The 18,708-nt window shown below is 49.9% G+C and overlaps 1 protein-coding gene across 1 annotated transcript; it reads right to left on the bottom strand.

The window, feature by feature from the left end:
• Positions 1 to 362: 362 nt before the first annotated feature.
• On the bottom strand, positions 363 to 18,473 carry LOC120381872 (zinc finger protein 551-like; the record flags this gene model as incomplete). The annotated part of the gene is made up of 2 exons (XM_039500032.1): positions 363 to 661; positions 17,822 to 18,473. Coding segments are annotated over 2 exons (951 nt in total), but the record flags the coding sequence as incomplete, so codon positions are not given.
• Positions 18,474 to 18,708: the final 235 nt, after the last annotated feature.

Below are 18,708 nucleotides of genomic sequence, written 5' to 3' on the forward strand. Positions count from 1 at the left end.
CCTCTCTTCCCCAAGTATCCCAGGTTACTAGTTTTACTGTGGACCATTGCTACTGTATCTCACACAGCACCTGAGTACAGTTATCGAACAAGCAAAAAATTTATTTAACAATGGATAGAGATTTAAACAAACAAACGTGAGTGATGGAAACCAACTGTTACCAACTAAACAAAGGCAGAAAATGATAGAATAGAAAGGCCAGCACAAAAAACAGAGAGAGGAACAATAAGATACTAAAAGGACAATGGTTGGAACTCTCCATTTCTCTCAGTCTTTGGATTGATGGGTACTAGAGCTGTAGCAACAGTTGAGGAACCAAGGTAAATTAAATCTAAGGTTTGAGCTGCTAGTGAAGCATTTCCCACACTCACTGCATTCATAGGGCCTCTCTCCTCGTGGATTGTTTGATGCCTAATAAGGTGCGAACTGCGATTGAAGGTTTTCCCGCACTCAGTGCATTCATAGGGCCTGTCCCCTGTGTGGATTCTCTGATGTCTAGAAAGGACTGATCTTTGAGTGAAGCTTTTCCCACACTCACGGCATTCAAAGGGCCTCTCCCCCGTGTGGATTCTATGATGTTGAGAAAGGTCTGAGCTGCTAGTGAAGCTTTTCCCACACTCACTGCAGTCAAAGGGCCTCTCCCCTGTGTGGATTCTCTGATGTTGAGAAAGGTTTGAGCTGCTAGTGAAGCATTTCCCACACTCACGGCATTCAAAGGTCCTCTCCCCTGTGTGGATTCTCTGATGTTGAGAAAGGTCTGAGCTGCTAGTGAAGCGTTTCCCACACTCACGGCATTCAAAGGGCCTCTCCCCTGTGTGGATTCTCTGATGAACAGAAAGGGCCGAGCTGCTAGTGAAGCATTTCCGACACTCACGGCATTCATAGGGCCTCTCTCCTCTGTGGATTGTTTGATGCCTAATAAGGTGTGAAATGCGATTGAAGGTTTTCCTACACTCACGGCATTCATAGGGCCTTTCCCCTGTGTGGATTCTCTGATGTTGAGAAAGATTTGAGTTGCTAGTGAAGCATTTCCCACACTCATGGCATTCATAGGGCCTCTCTCCTCTGTGGATTGTTTGATGACTAATAAGGTGCGAACTGCGATTGAAGGTTTTCCCACACTCAGTGCATTCATAGGGCCTGTCCCCTGTGTGGATTCTCTGATGTACAGAAAGGTTTGAGCTGCTAGTGAAGCATTTCCCATACTCAGTGCATGTATTTTTTCTCTTTCGCCTGAGGATATCCTGCTGTGTTGTGATTTCCATGAGGACCTTCTGAGTTCCCCAACAGGAAATAAATTTATCCACTTTCTTCCCTGGCTGGTTTCCTTCATCTGTTTTTGGTCTGTGCTGAATCTCCCAGGATTTTCCCTGCTCATGACTCCTGGACACATTCCTTTTCGATCTTTGAGATAATGCTCTGTTTTTACCCACTGGCTCAACATTTTCAGGCTGAGAATTCTGCTCCTCTTTCTCACATGCCATTGCATCACCTGCTGTGACAGAGACAGAAACCTCAAACAGGGATGGAAATGGGAAGACCAAACAAAAACAAGTGCTGAAGACAGGTCAAATAAAAATCAGGAGCTGAACTCCCCCAAACTCTTCCCCCAAATAGGAGAGAGGAGGGGGATGAATTCAGCCTTCACATCCCATCCAAATACGCAGGGGGAAGGGAGGAAGCTACTGCCTGGTGTCTGCTAGGATCTATAGGAAGCCATGAACTATATTTACCCTGAGGATACGACTCCTGCTAAGGAGAATAATGAACTGAGAGACCTCCCCAAGGGCTTTGTTGGGCATTCCAGATGTTTCCTTCAGGCACTTACAGATTCTGAGGTGGTTTAATGTTTCCTCACCTGTGCAGGAAGATCTCAGGATCTCTCTTTCCTCTGAACCCTGGAGGTCTGGGACCCATGGCTCTTCCCCTTGTTCCAGCTGGGAGATAACATCAAGTTGGAAAACTAGAAACCCTGCTCAGATGAAAGAAAACAAAGGAGTTCAGTTGATTTCATAGGACTTGATCATAAAAAAACAAACATTCTATTAATTTAACTTCAGTGCTTAGTGTGACCTGGTGGGCCAGGGGCAGTTCTCACTGAAAATGCCAAAGTTAGGACAGGCTGAAAAAGGGAGAGCAGATGCTCCCAAAACTGCTGGTTAACACTGAAGTTAAACTCACTGACCAGTCACCAACTGTGCTTCTGATCCCCCACACGGGTTATCGAGAAGCTGAAAAAAGAAATCACACGGCCCCCTTTATTGCATCCCAGTTCTCTGACTCCCAATCAGCAACTAGGTCCAGTACAGTGAGAGGTTATTTAAAAACTCTGCTCACATAAACAAAGTGTTCCTCTGACCCCAAAGGGTCAGCCACATCACCAGGTCACTATAGGTTTGGATATTACCCAAAATTCCATCCTTCCAGACAATCCTTTAGCATCTAAACTAAAGGTTTAAACAAAAGTAAGACAGAAAGAAGTTAAATGGGAACGCAGTCAGATACATTCCAAAATGGATATATCAGGTTCTTAGCAGTATTGGTGAGTTGCTGGCTTGAAAGTCCGTCTGGAACACATCCATAGCTTGGATGGGTCATTCAGTCCTTTGTTCCAGGGTTCAGTTTGTAGAGAAGTTGCTCCAGAGGTAGGAAGAGGGATTGAAGACAAAATGGAGATGGTGCAGCTGCCCTTTACATTCCTTTTGCCATGTGTCCTGTACTTCCTGTGTCCCAAACACAAGCTTCAAAGCACGTGGCATGGAAAAGCCTTGGAGTTCTCATTACACAGGCATACCCCGGCATGTCTTGCTGACTCAATAGGTGTATCCCCTTGATCCTTTCCATGGGCTCATTGTACAGCTGATGACCCTCAATGGGCCATCAAACAGGCTAGGCAGTGTTGATGCCAATATGTCTGGGGGTGTCACCCAGAAACACTGCACAAGTCTGGAAATACAGATATACCCTACATATCTATAACTCACAATACAAAGGTGATACAAACATAGAAACAATATTATCATACTTGGCAAATCATAACATTTTTACTGACACCTTACATGGCATATCGAGCACAATTCATTGCAATTTTATCAGATTATATTATTATTTTATTATTAATACCAAAGTGTCTCACAATTCCATCCAGTGTCACACTTGGTAAACCAGTGAATTCCCAGGACCAGTTCCCCAGGTCCTTGAAGATGCCGAACACTATGCTTATGAGGGATTGAAATACCCACATATCTGCTGGGAACACACACACAGACCCTGGGTCACTGTGCTCACTCTTCTAGAAAATCATGATCAATTTTGTACACAGTATGGCTTGTGAGGTATCATTTGAAAATGCATAATCTACTGAATATTATCCTCCTGTTAAAATGTGTAGTAACACTGTCTGTAAAGTTATGAGATTTTACAGTATGAGATTACGGAAAAAGTTACAATTCTGGGGAACACCCACAGAGCAGTTCCTCAGAGACAGCAAGGCAAACAGCTGGTCAAACAGCCATTCTCCTGAAGGGGGAAGGTGTGAAGAAGACATTTACATTCCATCACAGGGACCTCTTGAAGTTGTTGCGGAAAACAACCACACGATTGATTTTGAATCAGCTCAGCCTGAGGCTCTTTTCTTGGTTAAAAGTGCGCAGGGGGTGACAGCTATTGGAATACTGTCCCCCTGAGCTAAAAATCACACAAGCCTTTTAAAGCTTAAAACCACAATCAATGGCACATACGTTGCACGTTAATTTCCTTATTTGGAATATATTGCAAAATATGATGCAGGTCAAAAGCAAGCTGAACAATCAGTTTTCCATATTCGGCCTTTCCTGTTATTGTTATTCCTAGTCTAGTTTGTGGTTTGACTTTTCTAACACTTCCATTGTGGTTATGTTTCACAAGCTCGATTACTGCAAATCAGTGTGTTTGGGGACTTTCCACTTCACCTACTTAGGCCCCTTCTGCACACAAAGCCATTGGTTCCCCAATTTGGGGGATTTAAATTAAAATAAATAATTGGAGATATACCAATCTCCTAGAACTGGAAGGGACCTTGAAAGATCATCGAGTCCAGCCCCCTGGCTTCACTTGTTCCCCAATCTGGGGGATTTTCCATTCCACTTTGCCTTTCTATGCCCTTTACACAGAGCAGCAAGCTCAGCTAATACTTCAGGCCTGCTAGCTTGACCAAAGCTCCAAAGCTCTTTCTGTAGACTTTCCCTCCCAATTCTCATATCTCCGACAGACAGCCTGGCACCATGACTCAGCTGAGAACTGAAGTTGTTTCTAGTACAAAGGACTGAGTTATAAAAAGAGGTGAGGAAAATGCTTCAGACTCTCTCTCTCCCCTTTCCCTCTGCTCATGACAACTCCTGAAGAGCTGAACGTGGGAGGCAGGGGTGGGTTAGGTCGAGTCCTGGCTGAAAGGAAAACCAGCCTGTCTCAGCACATGGCGAGAGAAACATTTGCCTTGTTTCAGCTTGTTAACTTAGACATTAGTTTGTGTTTTATCTTGCATTTCTTTTGTAAAAAATTCTGAGCTTTATGCCTCATTATCTGTATCTTAAAATATTTTTTTGATTGTTAACTATCTTGTTTTATTCTTTATCTAACCAGTGTGTTTGTATTAAAGTGTGTTGGAAACTCCATCTGGGATAACAAGGCTGGCGCATGTCATTTTCCACTGATGAAATGACAGACTTCATATGAGCTTGCGTTGTTCAGGAGTGTGCTGGACAGGGAAAGATGCACATTTCTGGGAGAAGTCTGGGAGCAGAGAATTTTCTGGGGTTCTCCTGTGCTGCACTGTAACTTGTGAGTCACTGATTAGCAGGTATCAGGGGGTAGCCATGTTAGTCTGGTTCTGTAAAAGCAGCAAATAATCCTGTGGCACCTTATAGACTAACAGACGTTTTGCAGCATGAGCTTTCGTGGGTGAATACCCACTTCGTCGGATGCAAGAGTGGAAATTTCCAGGGGCAGGTATATATAAGCAAGCAAGAAGCAAGCTAGAGATAACGAGGTTAGATCAATCAGGGAGGATGAGGCCCTGTTCTAGCAGTTGAGGTGTGAAAACCAAGGGAGGAGAAACTGGTTCTGTAATTGGCAAGCCATTCACAGTCTTTGTTTAGCCCTAAACTGATGGTGTCAAATTTGCAGATGAACTGGAGCTCAGCAGTTTCTCTTTGAAGTCTGGTCCTAAAGTTTTTTTGCTGGGGGATGGCCACCTTCAGATCTGCTATTGTGTGGCCAGGGAAGTTGAAGTGTTCTCCTACAGGTTTTTGTATATTGCCATTCCTAATGTCTGATTTGTGTCCATGTATCCTTTTCCTTAGAGACTGTCCAGTTTGGCCGATGTACATAACAGAGGGGCATTGCTGGCATATGATGGCGTATATTACATTGGTGGACGTGCAGGTGAATGAACCGGTGATGGTGTGGCTGATCTGGTTAGGTCCTGTGATGGTGTTGCTGGTGTAGATATGTGGGCAGAGTTGGCATCGAGGTTTGTTGCATGGATTGGTTCCTGAGCTAGAGTTACTATGGTGCGGTGTGCAGTTATTGGTGAGAATATGCTTCAGGTTGGCAGGTTGTCTGTGGGCGAGGACTGGCCTGCCACCCAAGGCCTGTGAAAGTGTGGGATCATTGTCCAGGATGGGTTGTAGATCCCTGATGATGTGTTGGAGGGGCTTTAGCTGGGGGCTGTATGTGATGGCCAGTGGAGTCCTGTTGGTTTCTTTCTTGGATTTATCTTGCAGTAGGAGGCTTCTGGGTACACGTCTGGCTCTGTTGATCTGTTTCCTTATTTCCTCATGTGGGTACTGTAGTCTTGAGAATGCTTGGTGGAGATTTTCTAGGTGCTGGTCTCTGTCTGCGGGGTTAGAGCAGATACGGTTGTGCCTCAGTGCTTGGCTGTAGACAATGGATCTTGTGATGTGTCCGGGATGGAAGCTGGAGGCATGAAGGTAGGCATAGCGGACGGTAGGTTTTCGGTATAGGGTGGTGTTAATGTGACCACCACTTATTTGCACCGTGGTGTCTAGGAAGTGGACCTCCCGTGCAGATTGGTCCAGGCTGAGGTTGATGGAGGGGTGGAAGCTGTTGAAATCGTGGTGGAATTTTTCCAGAGTCTCCTTCCCATGGGTCCAGATGAAGAAGATGTCATCAATGTAGCGTAGGTAGAGAAGGGGTGAGAGTGGACGGGAGCTGAGGAAGCGTTGTTCCAGGTCGGCCATAAAAATACTGGCATATTGTGGGGCCATGCGGGTGCCCATAGCGGTGCCACTGATCTGGAGATATATGTTGTCATCAAATTTGAAATAGTTGTGTGTGAGGATAAAGGCACAGAGCTCAGCAACCAGTTGTGCTGTGGCATCATCAGGGATACTGTTCCTGACAGCTTGTATTCCATCTGTGTGTGGGATGTTTGTGTAGAGAGCCTCTACATCCATGGTGGCTAGGATGGTGTTTTCTGGACGGTCACCAATGCATTGTAGTTTCCTTGGGAAATGAGTAGTGTCACGGAGATAGCTGGGAGTGCTGGTGGCATAGGGTCTGAGTAGAGAGTCTACATATCCAGACAGTCCATCAGTGAGAGTTCCAATGCCCGAGATGATGGGGCATCCAGGATTTCCGGGTTTGTGGATCTTGGGATCCTAGACACCACGTACTGGGGAGGCTGAAAAATCTCCCTGTGGGCTTAGCCTGGCAGGAGGGGCCAGGTCTCCCCTGCAATAAAGAGCTGGAGCATGTTCCCAGCATGGCAGAGCCTAGGCTGTGTCTCTGCAGGGAAAGATCCTGGGGGAATCGTGATGTGACATGAACTAAAGCCTGTTCTGAAACCTCCACAACTGCCCTTCTCGCCCTGCCAGGCTGCAGGATGTCGTCCATGTTTCGCTCCAGCTCGTCCCGTCCTCCCATGGGACAGGGAAGGGAAATGGCTGCAGTGGAGCCAGCTCGGGTAGGGATTATTGTGTGTGGGGGGGGAGATCCTGGTGGGTTCCTGCTGAAGGGACAGCAAATACACAGGAGGTGGGAGGCTTGGGCAGTCTGGCTTGGAGGTTGGAGTAGCCAAAACATTCACGGGTGGAGAATGGGAGGAGGCCAGGGTGTAGCAAACCTGTTGGGACTTGTTCAATATGCGGCTTCCATTCTAGGAACAGACCCAAGTAGCTCTTGTGTCATACAGGAGGCCTGTGATATGCAGGGGGTCAGATTAGATGCTCTAATGGTCTCTTCTGGCCATAAAGTCGACTCATTTCTGAAAAACCGAGTGTAGCATTGGGAGCAGCGTCTGATGTTTCCCTGTCTAGCCGGCTTGCTGCCTAGAACGAACGCTCCTGGAGTGGGGTGATCCACAGGGAGTAGCTCAAACCTGCAAAGTGCCTGGCCAGGGGCAGGACATTAGCCCAGCAAGGGAGGGGTGTGGCAGCGACATCACAAAGGCCTTTTGCAGGACCTCAGCCTATTGGTCCAAGGTGGTGGGGAGGTGGTGACCTCACAGAGAGATGCTGACATCAGCCAGGCAGGACAGGGGTGAGGGGCCAGGGAAACCTCAGAGACCCCTGTGGCTTTGCTCCAGCAAGTCTCCTTCTCCAGGTCTCTCTCTGAGGACTGAGAGAGTATTCGGGTTCACGGACGTGAGCACCAGGAGGACCCTCTTTTGAGTTTTCTCCTTCCCTTTTAGTGATTTTACTAGAAAACAGCCGTCCCTGTTTAGAAGGTAAGAGCCTCCTGGAGGTTTGAAACCTGTTCAGTCTGATCCATCTGTTGCGGGGGAGTGCTCTGCAGTTCCCACTGTGGGAGGTCCACCCAAAAATGTGGGGCTAAAATTGTGCTCGGGCAGTGATCCCCACCAGTGACCTGGGCCATCCTTTGGGCTCTCTGGTGAGAACCCTCAGCCTCCCGTCCTCAGTCTCTACCCTGATTGGCTGAGCAGGGGGTTATTGACAGGGAGAAGACTCAGATCCTTGTTGTTCTCTTTTAAGACCAAGTAAATAAGTCAGAACCAGTTCTATGTTTGATAAATTTTGCTGTTCTCTGCATTAATGGTCTCTGAGCAGTTCATGATTCTCTCTAACATTGCAGTTCTCCTCAAATACTTGCTGAATAATTACTGTGCACTGTTGTTGGTCTGGAGCTCATCACAGAACACTTTATTTAGGTCATTCTATGTCTGAAATTCAAGATCTGATGGTTAGTTTGTAAAAGCAGCAAAGAGTCCTGTAGCACCTTATAGACTAGCAGATGTTTTGGAGCATGAGCTTTCGTGGGTGAATACCCACTTCGTCGGATGCATGTAGTGGAAATCTCCAGGGGCAGGTATATTGAAAATCAGGGCTCTTGGGTCCTATTCCCAACTCTGCCACTGACTGGCTGTGTGACCTCAGACAATTCAATTCTCCTTTCTCAGCCTTAGCTTCTCCCTCTTTCGAGTAGGGATAATAATGATCCGCTCCTGCCTACCTCACGGTGTGTGGAGGCAGGGCCAGCTCTAGGTTTTTTGCTGCCCCAAGGAAAAAAAATTTTTGGCTGCCCCCACCCCAGCCCTGGGCTCCCCTCCCCCATAACCCTTGCTGCCCCAGCCCTGGGCCTCCCCCCCACCCGCACCCCCCCTGCTGCCCCAGCCCTGGGCCTCCCCCCCACGCGCACCCCCCTGAAACCCCAGCCCTGGGCTCTCCTCCAGAAACACCCCATGTTCCCCCAGCTCTGGGCTCCCCCATTCCCCACCAGTTCTCCCCCACCCACACACCCACTGCTGCCCCAGCCCTGGGCTCCCCCCACCACTTGCACCCTCCTTCCGCCCCAGCCCTGGGTCACTGGTAACTTGCTCCCAGGGCGGGTCATTCAGCAGGAATTTTGGATGTGCACAGAACACAGACAGGACTGGTTACCGCATGGTTACAGAACTGCAGTGTCGAAGAAAGGCCTCCACAGCAGTAAAGTGGAACAATTTTCAGCTTGTGTGATTGGAGGAGATCTGGATCCATATTATAAGACTGTCCTCCATAAATGAGGAAAAGTTGAGGTGCCTTTATTATTCTTTGTTTCTATGGGGAATTTGCCAGTGCAATATCACTGTCTTCCTTTCAAACAAACAAAACTAGGAAAAAAATGGCAATCGCTGTTGAAAATAGCAATTCCAGTCCTAAAAACCCCTGGGAAGCATTTCTTGCTCAGTTTTATCTAGTAGGATGCCCCTGGAACAATGGGAGAGAGAAACCTGCATCACTGAAAGTGCAGCCATAAAGACACCACACAGCAGCCTTCCCTAGCAGGGGCAGGGGGGCAAGAAGGGACATCATCCGAGCTCCCTGCATCCAGGTCACTTTCCCCAGCCGGGCTGCGTCAGGGGAGGGCAGGGAGCAGCAGCTTCTGATGCTCCCCTCACAGCCCAGCCCAGGTGGGGAAAGTGACCAGGACGCAGGGAGCACATAGTGTTGCTCCTCGCTCCCCCCAGCCTCTGTGGGGCCACGGAGGAGCATTGGGGCAGGGGAGAGCAGTGAGCACCTTTGCACGGCCACACGGTGCCCTTTGACCCCCTGGAGCCCTGAGCGGCTGCCGGGGGCCCCACCCCTAAGGCCGGCCAGGCTCCCCAGCACGAACAGCAGAGACACAGGGAGACTGGCCACCCACTGAGCAGAGGTAGCCTGGGCGGCTTGTAATGGAGGCTCGGGGGGGCTCAGCCTCCCCAAACCTTGCGTTGCCAAGGGGACAGTGGGGCCCATGACTAGGGGCCCTGGGCAAATTGGGCTCCCCTGGGAAAGTCTCCCCCATGTCAGCCCCAGGGCTGGAGGAGCTCCCACTCCCTGCTACGGCCCGGGGGCTGCAGCAGGGGCACAGAGCTTCTCTGGTCTCGGGGCTGCAGCGGGGCCGGGGTAAAGGAGTGACAGGGTGGGGCCAGTGGGGGAAGGGGTGGAACAGAGGTGACAGTGGGTGGGGCCGTGGGTGGAAGGTGTGGAAGGGGGCAGAGCCACACACAGAAGTGGGGGGGGGTCATGGTTCCGGTGCTGGGGCCCCCGCACTTGTTCTCCCTTTCCCTGGGCTTTGGCATCACTAGCCCCTGCTTAGCGAGTAGGGGTCAGTGGTACCCAAAATGTGGGGCGTGACTCCTAGGGGGACACAGAGGAAGATTGATGGGGGCACCTCAGGGCCTGAGCCAGCCCCCATGGAGGGCAGGGAGGGAGCCCCACTCAGCCCCACTCTGTCCCAGCTCTTCCCCAACCCCACCCTCAGCCTGGGCCCCTGGCTCCCAGCCCGGCCTCGACCCCCTTACCCCTGTCCGCACCCCTCTCCCCAGCAAGCAACGGCCCCACTCCCAGCCCCGGTTCTCGACCGCGGCTTCCGAGGGGCCACAGCCATGGGTACGAGGGCACAGTGTGAAATGTTTGGGGCCCACTGGGTTAGGGTGACGTCCTCAATCACTGCTCTGCCGTCCAATGAAAGCGATTCCTCACCCACCCACCCCTCCGTCAGGACGGCCTAGGTACGTTCCGCTGCCCTTCACTCGTACAGGAAGGAGAATAATATTTCATTCCACTCAATGCTAAAGTGATTTGTAACCCACCACCATCCCAAACTGGTCATTTTGGGGAAGCGGCCCCCTCATGCTGCATAGCTAGGCAGAGTAGGGGTGTCTGTGCAAACACGGCCTGTTCCTGAAGTCTTCCCACAGCTCCTCACTAGATGTGAGGGGGGAGCTCATTCAGCCCCTGCTTACGCTTAGTATTTAAAAACTCCTTAGTGTCCCTATCTCTGCCGGCCTTAGATTTCTCCTCCTGTCCACTTCTTGACAGCTCAGATGAGGTGGCCGAGTGGTTGAGATGATGGACTGTTAATCCATTGTGCTCTGCATGCAGGGTTCAAATCCCATCCTCATCAGCTGCATTTAGCCTTTACCCTCCTTTATAGACAACCATCTCCCCCTTTGGTACAATGACAGACCCAACAGTGTTGCTTCTTGCAAACAAAAACCTTCTCAGAATCTCAGCTGCCCCTCCCCCCTTGCTTTAAATAAAATGTCTAAATCCCAGATTTCTAAAAAAATTCTCTAGTCCTGCATTTCTTAGTTTTTCTCTCAAAAGGGAACAGCCTCATAATCTTCCCCCAAACACCCTGGGACCTCCCCAAATAATTAAAATACCCCCAACCTCAGCAAGGCCACAACAGTGAACCAGAGCTAGTGTCTAGGCCAAGCTGTTCTGAAGGAGACAACTCAACCATTTTCTCTCTGCTTCCCTTGGCAAAGTCTGACTGAGAAAACAAAATTCCCCAAACTGAAAATTTTCTGCTGAAAAACCACTACTAGTGTGTTTGGGGACTTTGGTTTGAATGTACTATTATTATTCTCTTCTGATTTCTGAATCAGTTTTGTCATCCAGGTGTGTTTCCAGCTGTTGAGTTGTGGGGGAGAGAGGCTAACTCATAATGGCTCTACCCCCCCTTTCATAGTTTCTTCCAACTGGCTAGGAAGTCCCTTTGCTAGGATGTGAGTCAAGCAGTGCCCATTGTCGCTGTGCTATCTCGGAGAAGTCTGCATTGTACACGGTTCCTGGGATAGTGCTTGGGAGTGTGGATCCCTTTAATGGGCCAGCAGCGGGTCTGGCTCCTCCATTGTCACACCTGAAAGGCTGGTGGTGGGCATTTCCCAACCTCATCTCAGTCACACACACAGAGCAAAACTTCCCAGCCAATGCTACACACACAATCCAACACAATATTAATGTTCAACAGACCAAGACTTTTGAAATGATACCTCACCAGGGAGACGTTGTACAAACCGTATCATCATTATATGAGACTGGTGAATATGGGGCTTCCAGGGTGCTGCTCTGAGCACAGCGAGTCACCCCTGGGCTGACACTGCAATGGAGACGTACCCTTAGAGTCCATCTCTCCTGGGATAAAGATGGCAGCATGGCTGGCCTGGGTCATCTGACGTGGGCTCATGAAGCTAAAGCTGAGAGGCTAAAAACTGTGGTGCAGATATTTGTGCTCACACTGAAGCCTGGGTTCGGAAACCCTCACCCCTCGTGGGGTCTCAGAGGTTGGGCTCAAGCCCATATGTCTGCACTGTAATTTTATACTCTTGCAGCCCAAGCCCCATAACCCTGAGTCAGCTGACCCGGGCTTTGCGACAGGTGCCCTGGATGTTTTAATCACAGTGTAGACATAACATTAGGCTACGTCTCCAGTGCAATGAAACACCCACGACTGGCCCGTGTCACGTTAATCAGGGTCATGCGGCTTGGGCTGTAAAGTTGCAGTGTCCGTGTCTCGGCTCAGGCTCAGTCCCCTGCTCCAGGAGCCCAGAAGGTTGGGAGGGGGTTTAGCAAGTGGAAATGGTAAAACCGCAGGGGAGTATTACCCTGGACTCATGGCATTTCTCCATTGGTCTGTCTGCTTTGGGGCGGGGACAATGACACGTCCGGCTGCATTCGTCATTTCAAAGGGTGGTTTAGGATTTTCATTCTCAGACACGGTGCACAAAATAGGACTCAACCCTCGGCATAAACTAAACAAGCTGCCCACAGATTCTGGCAGCCACAATGAACATTTGGTGTGAGAGCTCAGACCTGCCCCTGTCCCAGAGGGAGGAGGTCGTCTGAGAGGGGACTGGACCACTGACCTATCAGCTCCTAACTCCCAAACTTTCAGTAACTCTATCCTCAGTGCCTGTGAGTGTAATTTAAACCATAAGAAAAACCACACTAGGCTAGACCGAAGGTCCATCTAGCTCTGAATCTTGTCTTCTGACAGTAGCCAGTACCAGGTGCCCCAAAAGCAACTCAGTAAGGTACCACTGGAACTTGAACCCAGGATCTCCTGTATACAAAACAGTGGTTTTAGCCAGCTAAGCCATGGTGCCTACAGTTGCTGAAGGGATCATGTCTGCACACACCTGACTCTCTGCCAACCTCCATCTGGGCCTGACAAGCTTTGCTGGTGTTTGGATTCAGTAAAGCAGAGGAGCAGGTGAAGTTTTACTCCCAAGGTTCTTTGGACAGGTCTACACTACAAAATTAGATCGGTGTAACTACATTACTCAGGGGTGTGAAAAATTTACCTCCCTAAGCAATGCAGTTATATCAGCCTAACCCCGGTGCAGATAGCGCTGTGCCAACAGGAGGGCTTCTCCCATCAACATAGCTTGGGGAGGGGCTTGGTTAGTGAAGATGAAGAGAATAGGTGGCCCATGGCTCTTGCATTTGGGGAGGCTGGGTGTGAGCGCTGGAAGCTCCCTGGAAGTGGGGGGCCCATTGGTGCCCAGACCATGGCACTGCCCCCCCTTCTCCTCTCTCTGAGGCCCCACCTGTGCTCCCCCCTTGCTCCTGTTTGGCCACTTCCCACCCCCGCTCTTCCTCTTTGGCTGAGGATGGATGAGCCACCTTTCTCTCGCTCCCCTCCTCCCCCAAGGCCTTCCTGCCTGCTGCTCATGCCTCTCTACTCCCTACCACAAGGTCTGCCCACCAGCCGCCACCTCCCTGACCCGTCCCTGCAACCCACGCTGCCCACCACCCACACCTCTGTGCCTCTCCCTTGAGACCTGCCCTGCACCACTTGCACCTCTGTGCCCCTCCCCTGAAACCTCCCTGCCCACTGCCCCCACCTCTCTGCCCCCGCCGCCCAGACCGGCCCTGCCCCCTGCCCCCGCCGTCGCGACCGGCCCAGCCCACCGCTCAAACCTCTCTGCCCGTCCCCTGAGACCCACCCTGTCCACATCTTTCTTCGGTCGTCTGTTGTTATTCCATGAAACATCAAGAATGGAATAAAAAGCTGAGTTTACTCCAGGGTGAGGAAAGAAAGGAGCCACCAACTCCCTGGCATTGCTGCTTCAAAGTGTTTTAATTAAACCGCTGTTGCGTGTCCACAATATGCCCCTTGTGTCACCAGTGCACATCCACGCTAGCATCTCTTGGATCGCCACAGAGAGCAATGCACTGTGGGTAGCTATACCACTGTGCAACAGGTGCAGGGTGATTTGAGAAGGGTTTGCAATGTCTCACAGGATGGCATAGCATCACATGATACAGGTTTCTCCATCCCATTGTTCCATGGGCATCCTACTGGATTGCGAGCTGCTTTTCAACTGCAGTGTAGAGACTGTGTGTGTGGGGAGAGACAGTGTGTGTGTTGGGGGAGTGTGTGTATTGGGGAAGAGTGTGTTGAGATAGGTAGGAGCGGATCATTACTATCCCTACTTGAAAGAGAGAGAAGCTAAGGCTGAGAAAGGAGAATTGACTTTCTTAGGTCACACGCCCAGGCAGGGGCAGAGTTGGGAATAGGACCCAAGAGCCCTGATTTTCAAACTAACCATCGGATCTTGAATTTCAGACATTGAATGACCTGAGTAAAGTGCTCTCAGATGAGCTCCAGACCAACAACAGTGCACAGGAATTATTCAGCAAGTATTTGAGGAGAACTGCAACGTTAGAGAGAATCATGAACTGCTCAGAGACCATTAATGCAGAGAAGCAGTAAAATTTATCAAACACAGAACTGGTTCTGACTTATTTCCTTGGTCTTAAAAGAGAACAACAAGGACCTGAGTCTCCTCCCTGTCAATAACCCCCTGCTCAGCCAATCAGTGTAGAGACTGAGGATGGGCGGCTGAGGGTTCTCACCAGAGAGCACAAAGGATGGCCCAGGTCACTGGGGGGGGAAATCACTGCCCGAGCACTATTTCAGCCCCACATTTTTGGATGGACCTCCCACAGTGAGAGCTGCAGAGCACTCCCCATAATACACACACACCTCTCCTAATGTTGGGAGGGGAACAGGAGAAAGGACAAAAGAAGCAAGAGACGAAGAGAAAGGAGGGAGGGAGGGAGGGAAAGGTGAAACAAAAACAACAAATCCTAATGTCCCCAGTGATTATAAGGGACAAAATCCCAGGTGCGCCATAAACTTCTGCCTCCTTAAGCTCATGTTTTCCATGCCTAGAATTCAACTGTCACCAGCTGGATCAGACTGAACAGGTTTCAAACCTCCAGGAGGCTCTTACCTTCTAAACAGGGAGGGCTGTTTTCTAGTAAAATCACTAAAAGGGAAGGAGAAAACTCGAAAGAGGTTCCTCCTGGCGCTCACGTGCGTGAACCCGAATACTCTCTCAGTCCTCAAAGAGAGACCTGGAGAAGGAGACTTGCTGAGGCAAAGCCACAGGGGTCTCTGAGGTTTCCCTGGCCCCTCACCCCTGTCCTGCCTGGCTGATGTCAGCATCTCTCTGTGAGGTCACCACCTCCCCACCACCTTGGACCAATAGGCTGAGGTCCTGCAAAAAGCCTTGGTGATGTCACTGCCACAGCCCTCCCTTGCTGTGGCAATGTCCTGCCCCTGGCCAGGCACTTTGCAGGTTTGAGCTACTCCCTGTGGATCACCCCACTCAAGGAGCGTTCGTTCTAGGCAGCAAGCCAGCTAGACAGGGAAACAGCAGACGCTGCTCCCAATGCTACACTCAGTTTTTCAGAAATTAGTTGACTTTACGGCCCGAAGAGACCATTAGAGCATCTAATCTGACCCCCTGCATATCACAGGCCTCCTGTATGACACAATAGCAGGTGAGGGAGGGGGTTGAGGAGGCGAGTGGGCAGGCAGTGGTGAAGGGGTGGGTGAGCCGGCAGCACGGAAGGGGAGGGCTGAGGAGGCGAGTGGGAGGGGCTGGTGAGCCGGCAGCAGGGGACTGAGGAGACGAGCTATAAGTCAGTGGCTGACCTGTTCTGCTGATCTGGTCTGGCTCCCAGCCCCTCTCCAAGGGTTGCAGCTGTCTGGAGGTGCTGCCTTCCACGCCTTCCTCAGTCCCACCTCATTCACTCAACAGGGCGACTGATTACAAAGTGGGGGAAAGATCTTATTCTACTTCTAGCAAGAAGCCATTTTCCTTTTACCTTAATTATACTACCTTAGAGGCCTGCTATAACATATTACCATGGTTCAATGCCACCGTTTTGGTGGGGTGGTGCTGGGGAAGGAGGGTTTGTTTCCATGGGGCGGGTGGCGCTTCGGGGGGATTGTTTCGGGGAGGGGCTCCGCAGCGCTGGGGGGTGGTGTTCAGTGAGGCCGGGGGGGTTTCATCCTTCAGCTGTTTTCTTTGGAGTAATATTGCCCTCGCCACTTTACGAGTTGTGTAGGCCTAGACTACTCCACAGACTCTGGACTCAGCATTCAAGTATCCTGCAGTCTGAACTTCGCATCTGATACATTCCCTCATTGGCTACCATTGTTTGGCCAGCAGGGAAGTGCTTCTTGTCCAACAAGGCAGCCAGATTGGGACCCGTAGGCATGGAATGGCTCTGAAGGAATCAGCTGTTTCTCTCTGTGCTTCATCTAACTTTGGATCCAAATGGTAAAAGACAGTTGTGCCCAATTTAATCATGGCGTCCTTCAGGAGTGTGACCAATGCCACTTAACTAGGGAGCAGGTTCTAAAAATAGTTTAACTGGGCCACAGGTCACCATAGCTTCCATCTCGGGGGTGAAAATCAACCACTAGTACCTGCAATTTCTGCCTGAGTTCTTGTGAAATCTTTGACCTTACTTGGAGTAATTTGACACTTCTCTGACGTAGAATTCTTCACCAACCGCACAACAGATCAGTAGCGACAGTGAGGTACAACTCCCCAAATTATGCCCCCTTATTTCTTTAATCTGGTGGCACAGATTTAAATTAGGGACTAAATTCAGGTGCGACTTAGAATCCCTGTAAGACACGAAATGTCAGGTCTTTCTGCAGATATATCACATTCAACATGGATTTCATTTTCTACACATTTGCAGCATCTCCCAGGGGTGAGCTGATGAGAAAAGTCACTTCCATGTTTCCCATCTCTATCTCGATAGGGATTGTATTTCCCAAATAATAGGCAACATGCAGCTAATGAGGAAGGAGATCTCTTCAGGAGCCACTTCCTGCAGGGCCTGGGCCACAACTGCTTTGGGAGCCCAATGCCTGGGCACTTTGTTTAGTTACAAGTTATTTATGAGGGAATCCTCTTACCAGCCCTTTAGAAAAAATACTGACCTAACCAACTGCACAACAGGGGGATTGGGATGGTGATGGGGAATAAGGGAATCCCTGTGATTTACCCCATCTTCTGTAGTTACAGAGGGTGAAATGACATTTTCCCCTATCCCTGCCCTGTTCCTGCTCTTTGTTATAGTTCAATATATTTTAAGCGAGAAAAATGGTAGTACAAATATCTGCTCTGCAGCATAACCTGAACCAACATCAGAGCAACTGGGAGTGAAACAACTTCTTCCCCAAGAGTGAACTCGATGACTAACAATTGCTGTGAAATGGGGGAAACAGTATAACCGTGATGCTCAGGGTTTGTTTAGACTAGGGAAAGTGATGGAGTTTAGGTCAGGTCAAGGGGGAAGCTAATGCCAACCCCTGCACCTGGGCTGCATCTGCTCTACAACTATAATTGTCTTGTTACACAAAGATCACTAACTTGAGCAGCCAAAGCCATGTACAGTCCTAGTGGATGGAAGGCACAGGTAGTTTCTGCCTCAGTGTAGCTTGTTGGGATCAAACCTCTGTCCCCCCACCTGGAGCTGATGAACATTCCTGGCTGGAGGGACACACACTCCTACGACTTTAAAGGAAAGGAGTTGATAGAAAAGATCACAGGACTGACCCCAAAGAAGGGTGAGCTGCAAAAGGCAGAAGCAGGCAACTGATCTCGTGGAGCTGAGAGACAACAGTGAAGATGGTGCAAAAACCACAATGTGGGAATTAGGAAATGTGATTTTTTTTTTAAATTTTGCCCAGCCCTAGTCAAGGGATTTATTATAGTTCTCTCTCATGTGGATTTTCTGATGTCTAATAAGATGTGAGCTCTGATTGAAGCTTTTCCCACACTCAGAGCACGTGTAGGGCGTCTCCCCTGTGTGGATTCTCCTGTGTGTGCTCAGGGCAAAGCTCAGCTTGAAGCTTTTCCCGCACTCAGAGCATGTGTAGGGCATCTTCCCTGTGTGAATTCTCCGATGTGTGATAAGGGTTGAGCTCCGATTGAAGCTTTTCCCACAGTCAGAGCACGTGTAGGGCGTCTCCCTTGTGTGGATTCTCTGATGTCTGATAAGGGTTGAGCGCCGATTGAAGCTTTTCCCGCACTCAGAGCACGTGTAGGGCGTCTCCCCTGTGTGGATTCTCTGATGTCTGATAAGGTGAAAGCGCCACCTGAAGCTTTTCCCGCACTCAGAGCATTTGTCGGGCATCTTCCCTGTGTGGATTCTCCGATGTGTGATAAGGGTTGAGCTCCGATTGAAGCTTTTCCCACACTCAGAGCACGTGTAGGGCGTCTCCCCTGTGTGGATTCTCTCATGTCTGATAAGGTGAGAGCTCCGCTTGAAGCTTTTTCCGCACTCAGAGCATGTGTAGGGCGTCTCCCCTGTGTGGATTCTCTGATGTCTGATAAGGTGAAAGCGCCACCTGAAGCTTTTCCCGCACTCAGAGCACGTGTAGGGCGTCTCCCCTGTGTGGATTCTCCTGTGTGCACTCAGGACAGAGCTCCGCTTGAAGCTTTTCCCGCACTCATGGCACATGTAGCGTCTCTCTTCCAAGCTGATTCTGTTGCGTGGAATAAGGGCTGAGTGGCTATTGTAGTTTTCCTCTGGCCTCTGCTGAGTCTCACAGGCTTTTGTGTTTTCTGGGAGTGCACAACTCCTGAAAACATTCCCTTTGGATCTTCCTGATAACATCCAATCT

The sequence above is a fragment of the Mauremys reevesii genome, linkage group 14 (assembly GCF_016161935.1).
Source record: "Mauremys reevesii isolate NIE-2019 linkage group 14, ASM1616193v1, whole genome shotgun sequence".
NCBI lineage: Eukaryota > Metazoa > Chordata > Testudines > Geoemydidae > Mauremys > Mauremys reevesii.